At 40.3% G+C, this 15,886-nt stretch overlaps 1 protein-coding gene across 1 annotated transcript; it reads left to right on the top strand.

Annotated features, from left to right (window-relative positions):
• Positions 1–3,321: 3,321 nt before the first annotated feature.
• CAV2 (caveolin 2) lies at positions 3,322–12,764 on the top strand. The gene is made up of 3 exons (XM_084206015.1): positions 3,322–3,535; positions 3,680–3,867; positions 10,661–12,764. The coding sequence occupies exons 1-3, from the start codon at positions 3,383–3,385 to the stop codon at positions 10,809–10,811; spliced, it is 492 nt and encodes a 163-aa protein (XP_084062141.1). The 5' UTR covers positions 3,322–3,382; the 3' UTR covers positions 10,812–12,764.
• Positions 12,765–15,886: the final 3,122 nt, after the last annotated feature.

Genomic DNA, 15,886 nt, shown 5'->3' with positions numbered 1-15,886 from the left:
TGCGTTATAATCATTTTATAATACTTTTAGATTAAACTACAAATATTTTTAAAAGGGAAAAGAGAGAGAAAACAGGAAAAGGATACCCTGAGAGCTGAACTCATCCTGACAAGCAAAATAGAATGGATGAGGCCCAAGTGGCCATTGCCTATGGTCATGTTGCAAAGACAGGCACTTTCTCAAATGCTAAGTAAAACTGTGAAAGCTGTTGCCAAAAGATACATAACTGCCATGCCTGCCCTGGTCAAGAAAGACAGTTTTTATCTGTTTATAAAATGCTACAATAATCAAAGTAATACTCAAAGCTTAAACAGGAACATCCTTATAAAACAAATATAGAATTAAATTAACATCACATTTTCCAATAAAATTATACATTAGTTAGAGTCTAAATGTAACAATTTTTTTCAAGGACGGATATGAAAACTTTTTTGCCAAGGTCTTTGCACTCCAAAAATCTGTTTGTGAACTGAGATGTTTCTCCTTATGCTGCACTTCACACCTCAGAGGAATTGCAGTGAACATGCAATATAATCCTTCTCCAAAACAGTTTGTAAAAGTCCTTTTCCAACAATGTGTATGAAAACATAATAAAACTACCGAGCCTACCACAGCCTTGCTTGCTTTTTTGGATACCCCATCTATATGTCTGCATCCATTGTTCATCCCCGGGCCTCTACTTTTGGTTACAAGCTTTTTGGGAGACTGTTTGTTCAATAGCTGCGTGCTCTGTACCACAATACATTCTGAGAGAATCTTCTAATACAAAGAATTCATAATAATGAACAATGTCACCATTTCACTTGTTAAAAACATAGCAGCAAAAGGTATCATGGTTAGAAAATGGAGATATATTTCTTCAACAGCTGATGTTACCTTCAAGCAGAAGTTTAGCACATAAAGACCTACACCTGGGCCAAACTGTGGAAACACTCATATACATATGCATTTCGTGTCCCATCATAGAATTCCTTGGCTGTTTGCCAACACAGAAATTTAAAAAAAAAAAATCTGTCCAAATTTTATTAGAGTAACCATGTAAGATTGGAGAAGATTTGCACCCTGTTAATGTCATTTTTCTCTACTCTTACTTTTGTACTTCTAAGTGTTCTCTCCAGCCATGCTGGCAGAAAGCTGAGCCTGGTGTCCCTGAACATGGATACTGGAAAACTCCCCCTTAGTGAGCACTGTATATACCTCCTTTAATTCTGTGCATTTGCCAGGGATTATAACTCAATGCTGCTCTGACTTGACTCTCAACCTCACTTGATAAGTCATATACAAATATTTTCCAAAATAACTACCAAAGTTATTGAAGACAGCATGATTTAAGGGGCTTTTAATAACCAACATCCTCGGTCATATGCAGACTTGAGCTTTTATTGCTTTTAAATAGGCTTTCCATGAAAAATATTATTTTTTCAGGAGTAATTACATCATCACTTTATTTCAAATCCTCAGAGATTACAAAGGTAAACTCTTGGTTTTTCCATGGTGCTTTCTCAATGTTTATCAATTAATACAATAACAGATTTCAAAAAGTATATGGACACGAACAAGAAAGTGCTGTTTGCTTTTTATAAATGGGGCTGATACTGCAAGCCCACTGTCCGGTGGCAGACTGTGACTTGGGAGATCTTTCAAGAAGAACCACTCCATAGCTTTTAGCAAAGCTGGAACTGAGCAATAAAGCTTTGGAATCGCAGCTCCAGCTGGTTGGCTTGAGTGAGATGCAGCAGGAGAGGTTGGGAAATGGGCAGAGCTGTTCAAAAGCAGACCCAGTTTGTGCCCATGCACCTGACCACGCCTCCTCATCCTCCTTCTAGAGGGGAGAAGTAGGAAATGGTACAAACCAGTATAGTCTGACTTCTGTAACTAAGGGGCGAGTTTGGGAGCCTATGTTGCTGGCTCCTACCTTGCTTTTCAGAAGCACCAAATCCAAATTTCTGTGCCTAACCCAAGCAGCTACCAGACATCTGATGAATGACTTTGGGCTGCACTCACATCCCCGTATCAACAGGCAAAAAAAAAAAAAAACAGTTGCTGGACAGAAGCACCCTGAAGGTTAGAGCAGAACCTCAACTCTAATTGTTTTTTTATTCTTCTCATCCATGGAGCAAAGAGTAATGGAGGAAGGCAGGAGGGGTGAGGGGAAGCAGGGTAGAATTGCTCATGTCTTGAGTCATCAAGCTGTTTCTTTGATTGCCTTTGAACCTATTGTAAACTCGGATTTGCCAGCTTTTTAGACCTAGTCCAAAACATTTACGTCAGTATAACTAAGGTCACTAATATGGGAGAAAAAAGCCCATCAATATGAGATGCAAAGCTTTTCTGCAGAAGTTTCCGACCAGAACAATGCAGTATGAACTTGAGCATTGTAACAGGTGATACCCTACCCAAATTTTGAATAGTTGTTTTTATGTCACTTTCTTGTGAGATTTTTAAAGCTTAAAGCTCTCCTTAACGTAATGTAGTGGTGAAAATTAAAGAAGTTAAAATTAGCAACTTCTTCTCTAATTTAACAGGTCTGGATGATTGATTAGCAATATCACTTCTCTCCGAGACTGACAGGTGACTGTGGTTACTGAACACAGAAAGAATGAACTCCTGGCAGCTCATGAGGTCACTCTGCATAACAATATTATCAGGTACTTTTAGCAGTCCTTATAATAGTTTTGTGAGTTTATACAGATCACTCTTAGGTTTAAAACATTTTCTCAAATAAAACAGAGGAAATAATTTGTATGGAATGAAGCTAAAACCAAAAGAAGGCGTGAAAATACTTGTAATGGCAGATGCAGTATTTTATTGCAGCAAAAATTAGGCAGTTTAAGCAACACGAGTCAAGTAAATCCCGCTGGAGTGTGACGGGCCAGTGGGGCCGGGCACGGGAACCTCGGTGGGCAGCAGCGACCTACCTCTCCTGCCTCCTTCTTTCCCTTTTCCCCTAGAGCTGCAGAGGGGCACAGACACGGCCCAGCATGGCCCAGAGCACAATCCCCTCCGCTTTTTGTTTCTGCTGCCTGTTGTTGCGATGCCACAAGGGCCGACTAAGGCCAGCCGGGCGGGAGTCCGCGGTGACAGCCGGGCACCGCAGACGGACGGGGACACCCAGTGCGGCGGAGGCAGCCGGCCGGGCCGCCTCAGGGCCCGCCGAGCGGCTGCCGAGCCGCGGGGAGGGGGCTGCCGGCGGGCGCCCACCCCGAGCCCGACCCGCGGGCCCCTGAGGCCCGGCAGGGCTCCCGCCGCCGGCCCCGGCGCGGCCCGCGGGGCGTGTCCCGGGCAGCCCCGCTCCGCTCCGCCCCGGCCCTGCCCGGCCCGGCGGGGCAGCGGCGGCGGACGGGGCAGGGCCGGGCCGGAGCCGCGCAGCGGCGGCAGCGCCATGGGGCTGGAGACGGAGAAAGTGGACACCCGCATCTTCATGGACGACGACGACAACTTCCCGCGGAGCGGCGGCCCCGCGCTGTCGGACGCGGAGAAGTGCGCGGAGGACGAGCTGGACCGCGACCCCCACGGGCTGAACTCCCACCTGCAGGTGCGGGCCGGGCCGGGCCGGGCCGGGGGCGGGCGGGGCCGGGGCCGGGGCCGGGGCCGGTGCTCGGCTCCCCGGCGAGGGGCGTCCCCCGCGGGCTCCCCGCGCCCCAGCTCCCTGTGACGGTAGAGCCTCCTCTCGTTCCAGCTGGGGTTCGAGGATGTGATCGCGGAGCCCGAGCTCACCCACTCCTTCGACAAGGTCTGGATCTGCAGCCACGCTCTGTTTGAGCTCAGCAAGTACGTGATCTACAAGGTCCTGACTCTGGTCCTCGCCATTCCGATGGCCCTGGTTGTGGGGATCGTCTTCGCGACGCTCAGCTGCCTCCACATCTGGTAAGGGCGTGCTGTGTCCGGGCTCTGCCGACAGCTCCGCAGAACTCCTCTCCTTTAGCATTCATTGCTGCCCCACCACCGGGCGCCGACTTTGCACCGATAGCCAGATCAGCTAATATTAATTGCTTTATTTCTAAAGGGACAGAAAAGGAAACAATGCTTTCTCTGTGGTTCAGTTCCCTGCCTGGTTTTACCAGCGGTCTGTCACGACTGTATAAGCTCCTTGGGGCAGAGAACCTGTATTCCCACTTGGACAGCATCTACAGCAATGCATTCCAACCTTGGCTGGCTTCTGGAGTGATAGTAGTGACTGAATTTGTTTTTTAAACTGAAGTGCAGAATTTGTTCAAATGTGTATTTTAAATGAATTATCTAGGTAGAAGTATTACTAACTTCTTAGTACCGTTACTTCTTTCATTTTTTTCCTCACAGACTGAAGAGAGCTTTTGAGGGCCCAGCTGACTCTATGTTACTGCCCTACAATGTAGTGCTAGTGCCTTGCATCTGGTGCATAGCTATCTCTAGATGCAGTGCTACAAAGCCCTTCCACCTAAGCAAAAATCCCTGCTGAGCTCAGGAAAGCTGCTTCTGGCCATGGCACAAGTTCACAGGCCAATACACTGGCCGTCCAATTCACAGCAAACCCGTGCACTTTCAGCATAATACAATCACAAAATATCAGGAAGAGTACTTTGAGACCTGAAAGGGAGATGATGGTGGAGAAAGCGGAAAGGCGGAGAGTGTAATGAGGTTGAGGAAAGAACTGACAATCCAAAAGGCTGTAGAGGAAGGGATGAATGCAGGTTATTGGCATTATTTCTGCAAACCAAGATTTTCCATAAAAATGAGTTTTGGGCAAAGTCTAATTTAATTTGGGTAACACTGGAATCCTTTTCCTTTTATCAAGGAGAACAGAATACTGAAACTGGAAGTGAACTCAAAACCCTAGGAATACATTGATTATCTCAACTTACGGTGACAATCTCGTGGGTGCAGATTTCAGTTTTTGAAAGTACAATGGAAGCTTGTGTTGGTGACATTGTCAAGCCACTTTGAAAACTGATTAACTTGAATTTTGGAACATAGTGTGTGCATAATATTCAAAGGAGTTGCAGTGCAGATTAGGGATGCCCACTTGCTATATCTCTTGTTCCCCAATTGTTACAAACAAACAGTTCAGGCATAGTGTTGCCCAGATTTTTAGATTTGTCAGCTGTCACTCTGCCATAGTGTGCAGTGTGACTGCAAAAGGGTGAGTATATATAGGTTTCCAGTAGTGAAATATCTGTGCAAAAATTCATCAATGCCAAATTTATTAAAACTGTAGTGCTTTCTTTGTGCTTCAGAAGGATCTTGTATCTGGATTTCACAGATTGGATACAAGGTTTCACTGATCCAGGACTCAGAGGTCAGTTACTATTTATGCACATAGTCCCTAGTGACTATCTCAGGAACTGTGGGTTCTCAGTACATGTGAAATTGGACTGTCTGAATGTAGCGTGAAAAGTTTCTCTCAACTTTCTGTGAACACACTTGCTTCCCCAACAAATTAGTTTCTTTGCCCAGGTTCATTGTCTACATAGAATTGATCTTTCGTTTTCATCTTCCTTGCACCTGGGATGGATGTGAAAGACTCACATAATTCAGTAGTGCTATCTGCATCCCCTGGGACTCCATCCAGTGCTACCATCCAAAGGCAATACTGCCTCATATTCCCACAAACTCGAGCTGGATTTGTTCCAACACAAAGGTGAAACGCACTGAGGGTTAGTTGGCCCCTCTTCATGTTCCAGATATCATGTGGGTGAGGAGTTCAGTGTTCTGCATTTGAGAGGGTAGTGCAAAAGGCACGTTTAAAGGCCCTAAATACAGGGTTCTAGTTCCCTTGTAGGCCCATTGGGTCTGAAAAAAAAGTAACTCCTTGTTTTGTACATGAAAGAAAGGGAATTCATTATAACTGTGTCTTCAGATGTTTAAATGTCATGGGAAGACCCTGGGGCAAACCCGCCCAGAAGTTTGCCACTAAGAGTCTCTGTGCTTTACTTTTATCATCCAAACCAGTGAGGTGATGATATTGATATGTTGTAAGGGAACCTTTTCTGGGGATAAATTCCAAAGTATTTCAACAACATCTGGAGGTGCTCAAGCAGAAAGTTCTGTTGATGCCACACATGTTGTTGCAGTTTCACCAGCATGTTAAAAATCCACGTCTAACTCAGCATTTCTCACACTCAAGGGCACCTTGTGCATTGCCCCCATCACACCTGATAGTAAATGTTGTCTTTCACCCATAAAAAGAAAGCTAAGTAAGAAATATATAGCAATACACTTGATTTTCATTTTTAACCATAAGGATGGAGCATATTGTGTTCCCAGACTGGCTGCTTGAGCAGAATCTGGTTTCACACTACCTGGTAAAGGATACTGATGAGCTGAACCTGGCCCAGCTAGCAGGCTGGTGATCCACATACAAGAGAGTTCAAGGAAGTCAACTTCACCTTTTTCATTTACTGATGACTGTCATTCTCACCAGAGTATACAGGCCACACTGAGTTGTGACATCTTTCTGTTAAGTTAACAAGCTTTTAAATATGTCCTCAGATTGTAGCTCTTAAAGTTATGATTTTTGAATATGAACAGGACAGTTCTGGTTTTTCAGGCAGCTCAATGAAAATTGTTATATTTCTTGTAGATCAGCAACTGAGTCTTGTTCCAAGCCACACGTTTGCAACCTCTTGGAAATTAATGCATGAATTTCACATATGCTGTTTTTTAGTTCTATCAGAATAGCATTCTGGTACTTTGCATATTTACACTAAGAATCAGTGATCGTAATTTGAGTCTTGGATCTGAGATGGGCTCACTCAGCTCTATACCTCATAGGCTGAAGCAGTAGGTACTCACAGCACTTCTAAGCTTGAACTTCCTTTCACAGTGCTAAGACAGAGCCATGGACTTACATGAATATGGACATTCATTATTTCTTACCTTTTTGTATTCCACAGCTTTATTTACATAACTGCTGCTATCACACTCAACCCTAAAACCACATCCCTACTGACTGCTTGAAATCTAAAGAAATTACACCACAGCTTTGAAGGCCTACCTTATAATCTGGTGATGCTCTCTTAATGCCTCTTCTTTGATGTCCAGTACATGTCCCTTGGTTTAGGAAGATAAAGTATGTGGATGTTGCCTCACTTCTTTTGTAGTAGTTTTATCATTTCCAGTCTATCCAGGTCCTGGAATACATAATGTTTGAATTTAATGCACTTCACCTACTGTGTATGAGTTGTGAAAGGCTTGGGTGGTTATCCATTGCCTCACTTGTCCCAATGGTTAATGGCATGCAACAAGCTGTAGAACTGCTAGGTAATTTTTAGCCTTTTCACAATGCTTGCTTGTATTGTAGAGCTATACAAGACTTTTCATTCACAATCATGATATAGTACATGGAGTTAGATAATTTAAGCACAGAAACAGACCATTTGAAAAATAGTATTAAGACTGAGATTCCATTTTGAAAAACCTTAGAGGAGAAGGCATGATTCTTCACTTTGAGGCTGGAATCTGAATTAATGGTGCATGACTACTCCAACGTTGTTGCTCAAGTCTGTAAAAAGTTGATTCTCATTATCAGTGGGAATTAAAGTGTGCTCTGCCATTTGCAAGAGGTGTTTGGTTCTTGACAGTGTTCGTTCAGGGCTTAGCAAGAAGAAAAAGTAACATGAGCAAAAGTGAGAAACATTGAGGGGTATAATTTTGTAGATGTCATGCCTTGAACAAAATAAAGAAAAAATAGGATAGGAGGGAAAAAATGGGGTAATTGGTGCTTTTCAGTTCAACAGTTCCCAAAAGACACAATTCATCCCATTTGGTGGAAGGATGGGTATTTTATACTATGTATACATAGCAAGATTCAGTGAGAGATCATATAGGTCGCTGTCTTCAGCTTAAATGACAAATTCAACAGACCTTTTGTTTTCTTCCCAATGTGGTAACACTAGCAGTACCAATATGGCATCAGTGTTGATATCCTTGGGATATGCTACTTTCATTTTACTGCTAGACATTACTCAAGAGGACCATGGTGCCTACCATGTCTGTGAACAAAAGTGCAGACTGGGAAAATTCACAGCAAAGGATGGATTTGTTCTATTTGTCGGGTCACAAAAACAAATACATGGCTTCTCATGGCATTTGATTATTAATTTTTAAGTGTGACTGGTCACTCCACAGAAAGCACATTGCACCCTTTGATAATCTGGAAGTATCGCACTGTCAGATAAGATATCCTGTGCAGAACGGGATGCAGACTTGTACACATGTAAATACACAAGTAATTTAAAACTTAGAAAATACCTTTTATGACTCACCTTGGCATAAAGGATTTTCTTCTCTGAGGAAAGAGGTTTGAGTAATTGTTCTATAAGTAGATGGACTTTTATTTTAAAATTGAAAGTTATTTACAATTATTAGCTTTGTTTGCAATTATGTCACATGCATCCTTCTGTGCATTCATCCTACATTGGGTTTTGCATGCATTTACCATAAATTAAAAATTTTAATAATAAGTTCTTAAAGATTATAAAACATTACCAAAACATTTTAATGTTTATTTTCCTTAAGATTATCAAAATAGGTTAAGTTTCGGTAATCAAAATAGGTTGAGTTCCAGCATTGTGTGAATGACCTCTACAGCAATTTCAAGTATTATGATCACTGCTTCTCCTGCCTTCTATATCTTTCTGTGAATCTTCTGCATACTCTGGTATTTGTTTCATTTATATTTTGTGTGATCCTGTCAACAGAGGGTCCAAAAGAAATGTTGTCTTTTCTGCTTCTCTCCAGTTCAGTTAGGTTAAAAAAAAAATGGGCCAAATTAATTATAGATAGTATCAAAGGAACAATTACATTGTCCTTATAAACTATCTGAAATGGAAAAGAGGGGAAGTCAGCGCAAACAAAATAGCCATTTCTGGTGCTTTCCCTGTGTTGCTTGGAAAAATAGCAATTTTTTTTCCTTTGCATTATTGATGTTTATCAGCTGTATTCTAACAGGTTAAGGCCTAATTTTTATTCTATGAATGATCTATTCTATATGCAGTGATTATAGGTGATTATAAACACATAGTTTACAGAGTTCAGTTTAAAACTAAAGGCACAATTTTCCAGTAATGCTCACAGTCCTATTTGGGGTGTTTCAGCAGAGACAAAAGAGAAGGTTTTAGAAAAACTATTATTGTTTAAATCCATCTGGGCTAGCTTTGAGTAGAGCATTGATGTACCAGTATATGGCTTGCATTGTATGACAAAAGCTGTTAGATAAACACTGAAAGTAATTAATTTTGATTCTGTAAATTTCTAACCTTCAAAATTTTTTAAAGGTTTACATTTTTTCTACTTTGCTAATCTTTGCTAATGCATTGTAAATACAGAGCAACTTTTTTCAGACATGATGAAATAATGAATTAGGTATTTTTTGTCATTTCAATCAAAGTCAGTGAAAGTTCTGCAGTGGAATTATGCAAATGCAAGACTGGGAACTTAAATTTTGAATGCAATGGTAAAGCAGAGCAGAGTTTATTATCATTGTCAAAATAATCTATAGCTTCTTTTACCTAATTTAGGAAGTAAAAATGTTCAGTAGGGCAGAGAGATTTTTTTAAACCCCTGCACTAGTAGAACTTCAGTGTTATTTATGTATACATTTAGTTTGTCTGCACCCTAGTAAAAACAGCTTAGTGAAATTGTCAGTTGTCGTGTATCCACTGGCCCTCGTGAGCTGCCCATATGTGTACTTCTGGCTCTCCTCCACTGTTAGCATGCTTGGCTCAAGCCACCAGTAATGACATTGCTTTGGAATTGGCACACATGGAGAGCAATCCCCAGATGCTTACCAAAGCTCAGGAGATGGGAGCACAATACTTTCTTGTATGCACCCTGAGTGAAAAAAAAAATCTTATCCCATGACAAGGAGTCCTGACCATATTCTAATGTTAATTTCTCACTCACAAATGAAGAACTTCACATGATCAGCCGATTTTTCTGACAGGCTGATCCTGTAAAGTGGCATGTACCTGTATTGCAATAATCTGATGTAACTGGATATTGCCTCCCTGTTTCTGTTTTACTGTAGCATCTTGTAACAGGAATGGGTAGGAATGGGACACCAATGGTGTGATGTGCATGTGTGCCTGTGCACTTGTGTGCACCTGTGAGACAGATAAAAGAAACACCAGAAAAGGCAGCAGAGCAAGAACAGATTGTAAAGGCTGTTTCCAGTAAATCAAACTGGGTAACATAGTGTTTCTGTCAACCCCTAAAGACTCACTTTCAGATATGACCACAGCACAAGTGAGTCCTTAGGGGATGACTACTCTTCAGCCACGGTGGGTGGCAGCAGGGCTATAGCAGATCACATGCACCAGCCCTGCCAGGAGTAAAGAGAGACAGCAAAAGTTCATCATTCTAAATGGCATCTAATGAAATTGCCAGTTAGTAAACAGACACACAAGAAAAAGACAGCTGGTGTCTACACTCCCATGTTGCATACAAATGATTCTGGCCAGAGGACCACATGCATATGCAGGTGTGAGGCCTTGAGCAAACAAAATTGATGGAGAATGACTGCAAGAGTCAACTTGCCTAAATATTTATATTTATATTATGAAGTTATAAAATGTAGAGAACCACTTCTCTTCCATAAGATGTCACACCTGTGTTTCATTATCCTTATTTCCCTGTGCTGTAGCAGCACCAATCTTCAACTTTTTCGTTTTCTCTTTTGCAGGGTTGTGGTGCCTTTTGTGAAAACCTGTCTCATGGTCCTGCCTTCAGTGCAAACTGTATGGAAGAGCCTGACAGATGTTTTTGTTGTACCATTCTTTCAGAGCCTAGGCCGGTGCTTTGCCATGGTTAATATACGCTTGGACCAAGAGTAAACATCAGAGATGTGACACTGCTGTAGTTGTAGCTGGTGTTATACTTCTTTGCTAACCTAACATACAAGCACTTACCATTCATTCCAAACTTAAATTACAATGGCTGGTTTAAGTGGGAACATGCTGTTTTTTATTAAAACTCATTTATTATCAGGGAGATCCATTTAAGAATTAGTAGGCAGTTTTCATAGCTCACTATTTTAACAACAGAGTGATCGTGGAGTATATTGGCAACACTTTATTTTAATGGTAGGTTTACTGGTAGATTACAGGAGAATTCTCATGCAGGACTAAAAGCCACCACAGTGATAATGCTTGGTATTATTGCTATAAATAAATAAATGAATAGGCTGTGATACCTTAGACAAAACTGATCTCTAGGGTTTCACACTGACTTTACTGCAGTTTCACCAGGGTTCATTTTTGGCCTTGCTATGCAGAATGATAAACCCAGTCCTCTGTTATCAGCAGTTAAAGTGAACGTGACTCATTGCATAAATATACAGGGAAAGGAACTGTTGTGTAATTCTCCTATAATGGGGGGAAGGGGGGAAGCTCCCTGGAAGTTTATCCCTTAAAATAAGGTGTTAGTTAATGATCTGTAACATGAGCTAATCTGTATATTTTATTTAATGAGAGATTAACTTTGCTGTATATTTTGTACCTTTGTAAATGACAGTTGATCAGGTTTCTATGAAGCATAGTTTCTCTAGTATTTGAATTCTAACCAACTTATTAAGCAGCAAGAGTGAGACACTGCAAAAATTATTTTAGATAACTAAAATTTCCTTTTCTAAATTAAGTAGATTTTGAGTGTTGCTGTGCAATTCTAATATATATTAATTATATATGATTGTGTGTAAAAGCAAAGACTATAAGTGTTTTTATACACGATTATGCAAAAGACTTGGAAATATCTGTTTATGAGAAGTGGTTTTTATTAAAAATTGGGTGTAATAAATGCTACTCTGCCTATTTCTGTATATTATTGGTGTGAACATTGTGATATTTAAAGTGATAGACACTATGCTAGCACTTTAACTAGGTATCAAGCTCTTATAGAAAGCGAGTGTACTATACTATACACTCTATACTTGCCTTGTCTAATTCTCCTAACCTATTGACTTGACTCTCTCTGTTGCTTATTTACTATTTCAAAGCCTAACCCCTGAAAAAGACCCTTCTTTGTTCTGCACCTAATGATGACTTTTTAAACCAGAATAACAGAAAATGTGCAGAGGTACATTAAAATTACATTAGCCTTCTGGTGGGCTTATGCTGCTGTTTTATTTAAATACAGATGGTAAGTTGCAATTGTAAAATGTTTGTATGATTTAGAATGTTATTTTCTAAAATGTCTCAAATTTCTTATCAAACAAGAGTTATCTAATAAAAAATAAAATGTCAGCTGTTTCCCATTTTCAATTTCATTTCTTTTCAGATTTTTCAGCTTTTAAACAAACTCTTAAAATGCCAAACACCATAGAATACCATGTAGTTCTTCCAAAATATATGAGAGGTGAAGAAATGGATGAGTATCAATACAGTTCCCCTGTTATCAACTGTATTTCTAGTAGAAAATTACATATCTCTGTGTGCAATTAAGCCCATACAGAATGATTGCTGTCTCTAAAGTAGGTCTCTCTGCAGAATTTCGGCAGCGTTCAAAATAATGCTTAATTCTTTTTACAGGCGCACGCTTTCTTTACAGATGAGCTGCAGAATTTTCCTTTTCTTGTCTGTTGGCCTATTAAAGCTACCTGGATATTCTTTGTAAATTAAGAACATCTTGGTATATTTAAAGTATTTTTAGCAATTTTGCCATTTAGAGAGGGATTCATATGGCTTTAAAAAAACTGGATCTTAATGATTAGTGCCCATGGAAACTGCTCTTGTTCTTTTTTATTCTGCAAGAAGTTAGCTTGTTTTTCAGATGTGTTCTTCAAAATACCTTTCTTGTGTTAAAAATGGAAATAACTCTTCTGAAAATAAAAATTGGCAAGGCTAGTCTTGAACTCTTTTGAGAGTTATTTTCTTTTACAGCGTCCAAGAACTTTTACAAAGATATTTTCCACTGAAAAATATCCCCTTGATGAATTCATTTAAAAGAGAAAAAGAAAATAAATCAATCAGTACTAGTTCTTGTGTCTAAAAGGAGTCCTATAAAAGCCTTAGCTTTGAAGGAACCCAAGTCTGCAATTCAAGTTTTGAGAATGAGGCCATTCCCCAGAGAAAGATGTATCATTTGATGTTATGCATTCCTCGATATATGCATTCTTAAATAGCTTACTGAAGTCAACTGGTTCTAGCTACCATAATTAAGTAGAATGGTTTGGTTTGTTCTTATTTTGATTTAGACTTGTCATTGATTAGTTCTTTTCACCATTTCTCTGGCTGCTACAAGACTCAAGCAAGCTTGTAATTAAAGTTCTTCACTTCTTAGATATTTATAGCAATATCTTTCTCTGGAACAGGTGTGCCTTTACTATAAGAAAATTAACAGTGCACTCTCAGACTTTGGGTAAAAATATTAGATGCTTGGCAAATACTCTTACTTTGTCCATAAAAGGAGGGGAAGGAAGTAGAAATGTTTACAGGCTCTCCAATACTCAGGTGTGAATCTGCCCCAGGCAACTCTGGCTGGCAAGTATTCTCAGGGTTTTATGGTTCTGACACACATCCTGAAGGTCTGGCACAGCATATACTGTGAATACCTCACAGCACTGTTGGACAGTGGACTGAATTGGGAGCTGGCTCTGAACTGTGCTCTGCGATGTGGGAACAGGTTTGTCTCCAATTTGTTTGAAATGTGGACAAACCATCCCAGCTGATCCCTTAAAAGCAACTTATAAATAAGAATTTAGGCAAAGGGGTCCAGAAACTGAGTCTCATTGTCTGCAACAAACATAAAAAAATTTATGCCCGATTCCGATTACTTTGATGCATTTTCATGTCTGTGGAATGGGGAAAATGTTATTGCTCATGACAAGAGTAGATTTTCCATCTTCATGGTAGACAATTATAAATAGTAAGTGTGAGGTGTTACGATTCCAGCCTGTCTATTGTTACTGCAGACATCAGGTCTACAACCATGAGCTGGAAACTGAGTTCTGACTTGCAAAATCTTTCAGCATCTTGTTTTTCCTGAAGATCACAACTAACATACAGAACTCACCCTGGATTTGTGTTTATGCACTTCTTAATTTAATCCACAGAGAAGTTTAACCTACCTACTTACAAGCACTGTTTCCTAAAATGCTCCTAATCTGATTCTGGAACTTTTATATTTGTTTCTTATCTTTCACCACCCTAGTAGTTCACCATATAAATTGAAAAAAATTCTTAACAGGAACTTTGATGAAGAGCCTGTAAATGAAGAGCCTGTTCCCACCTATCCAAAAAGTTCACTTAAGCACTCACTTACTAAAAAGTTCAGAACATCCCTGCAGCTCTGGGATCTCAGACCACACACTTGTATAAAGTGGAAGCCAAAGAATGGTAAGTCCTTTATTTTTACAGGGTGTGATCATTCCCCCACCTGCAGAGATAAAACTATTGCTGTTATTACCTCTTTTTAAAAAAAACATGGAAAAATACATGTGTTTGTTTGGGTTTTTTTTAAATACAAATGCAAATGGAACAAGGTCAAACACCAGACACTTTACCAGTGTCGTCTGTTGTCTATGCTCATGAAAATTAGAGCTCAAGGCCTCCAGAGATACTGAACCAGCAGTTAGGCATTAAAATTGGAGGTTCTTTCTTCATGCAGGGATTTACAAATTGGCTAATTAATAAAAGCTAACTGTAGCTTGGTGACACTAATCTTCCTAAGCTTATTGTAAAAAAGGAAAATGTCTTCTGAGAGGCAATTCAGAGGAACTAATCATTTGAATCATCCTCCAGAGAAAAGAGTCTGTACTGATTAGTGTAATATTGGGCTGGGCTTGGCTCGGCTGCTTTGCTCTGCTACATAAAAAGTTGTATTTGCTGCAGAAATTGGGAAGGCTGATGGAAGCAACTAGAGTTTCTCACAACTCGATGCCAGGGTGTCACCTGTGTTAGATGTTCAGTTTCAGCTGTTGTATAGCTTCCCCTTCCAACTGCAAGTGGGAAAAAAAAGGACTCCACATAGCACTGAATCAGACCCCGCTTAAGACACTCAGATGGAATAAAATACAGAGATTCACTTTTATTTCAAACCTTGAGGAAAGCTTGCCTATTTTTCTAACTGTCTCAGCTCAATAAGAACTGCCTTTTTACCCCATGTACCTGATTTTGCTTTTTTATTTTACACTATAAGAGCTATCACAATGATACAACTATCAGCTAGGGTTGACCAGGCAATGCTTAGGTAGAGAAGCAGAGTGACAAAAAGCCCATCCTGCATAAGCCTTAAGTAGTGGGTATTTAAGTCCCATTAATTAGACAAGTTCTCATAGTCTGATATTTTCTATAAAACACATGAACATTTATTAGTATGGTAGAACTGGAAGAATGGTACAGAACAGCATTGACATAGACCACTGTTCATGGTCCAGCTCAGTTTTCAAGGAATCTGATACTTCAAAGGAAATCAAAAGAGGGATTTGGTTTGCACCAGGTCTTGCAGAATTAAAGCTTTCAATCTATTTGCCTCTCCAGTTAAGGCAGTTACAAGCTATCTTGATAAAGACCTACAGGGGCTAGCTCTAATAAAAGATATACACGCCTACTACAGGATTAAGATGGGAAAAAGTAATGCATTTTGATTCAAAACTGTAATCCTTACCCGGCTGCCACCCACCAGGAACATGTCTGAACTCAGAAGGCACCTCCCTTTCCCATAACCCCCCACAATACCTACAGTTTTACTTTTGTCATGCCCAGAACTGCCCTTATTTGAGCAACTTGGCATCTTACTCACATCTAAGCCCAGTCAGAACCCCAAAAGAAGGGGGGCCTTAGACTCCTCAAAATGTACGTAACTGCATATCAGCAGAATAAGGTACTTCCCAAAATACTTTCCCAGGAGTGAGTCAAAATGCAGTGGCACACATCAGGCAAAAATTGATTTCAGGTTTCTCAGGTGTTGGTTT

The sequence above is a fragment of the Fringilla coelebs genome, assembly GCF_963513975.1.
Source record: "Fringilla coelebs genome assembly, chromosome: 5".
NCBI classification, from domain to species: Eukaryota; Metazoa; Chordata; class Aves; order Passeriformes; family Fringillidae; genus Fringilla; species Fringilla coelebs.
This window is presented reverse-complemented; position numbering and strand designations above follow the sequence as displayed.

Excerpts from the sequence above, each read along its gene's own strand:
- CAV2 (XM_084206015.1), top strand. The coding sequence starts at position 3,383 with ATGGGGCTGGAGACGGAGAAAGTGGACACCCGCATCTTCATGGACGAC. Across the intron at positions 3,536-3,679 it reads GGCTGAACTCCCACCTGCAG|CTGGGGTTCGAGGATGTGAT; the intron begins GTGCGGGCCGGG and ends CTCTCGTTCCAG. Across the intron at positions 3,868-10,660 it reads CTCAGCTGCCTCCACATCTG|GGTTGTGGTGCCTTTTGTGA; the intron begins GTAAGGGCGTGC and ends TCTCTTTTGCAG.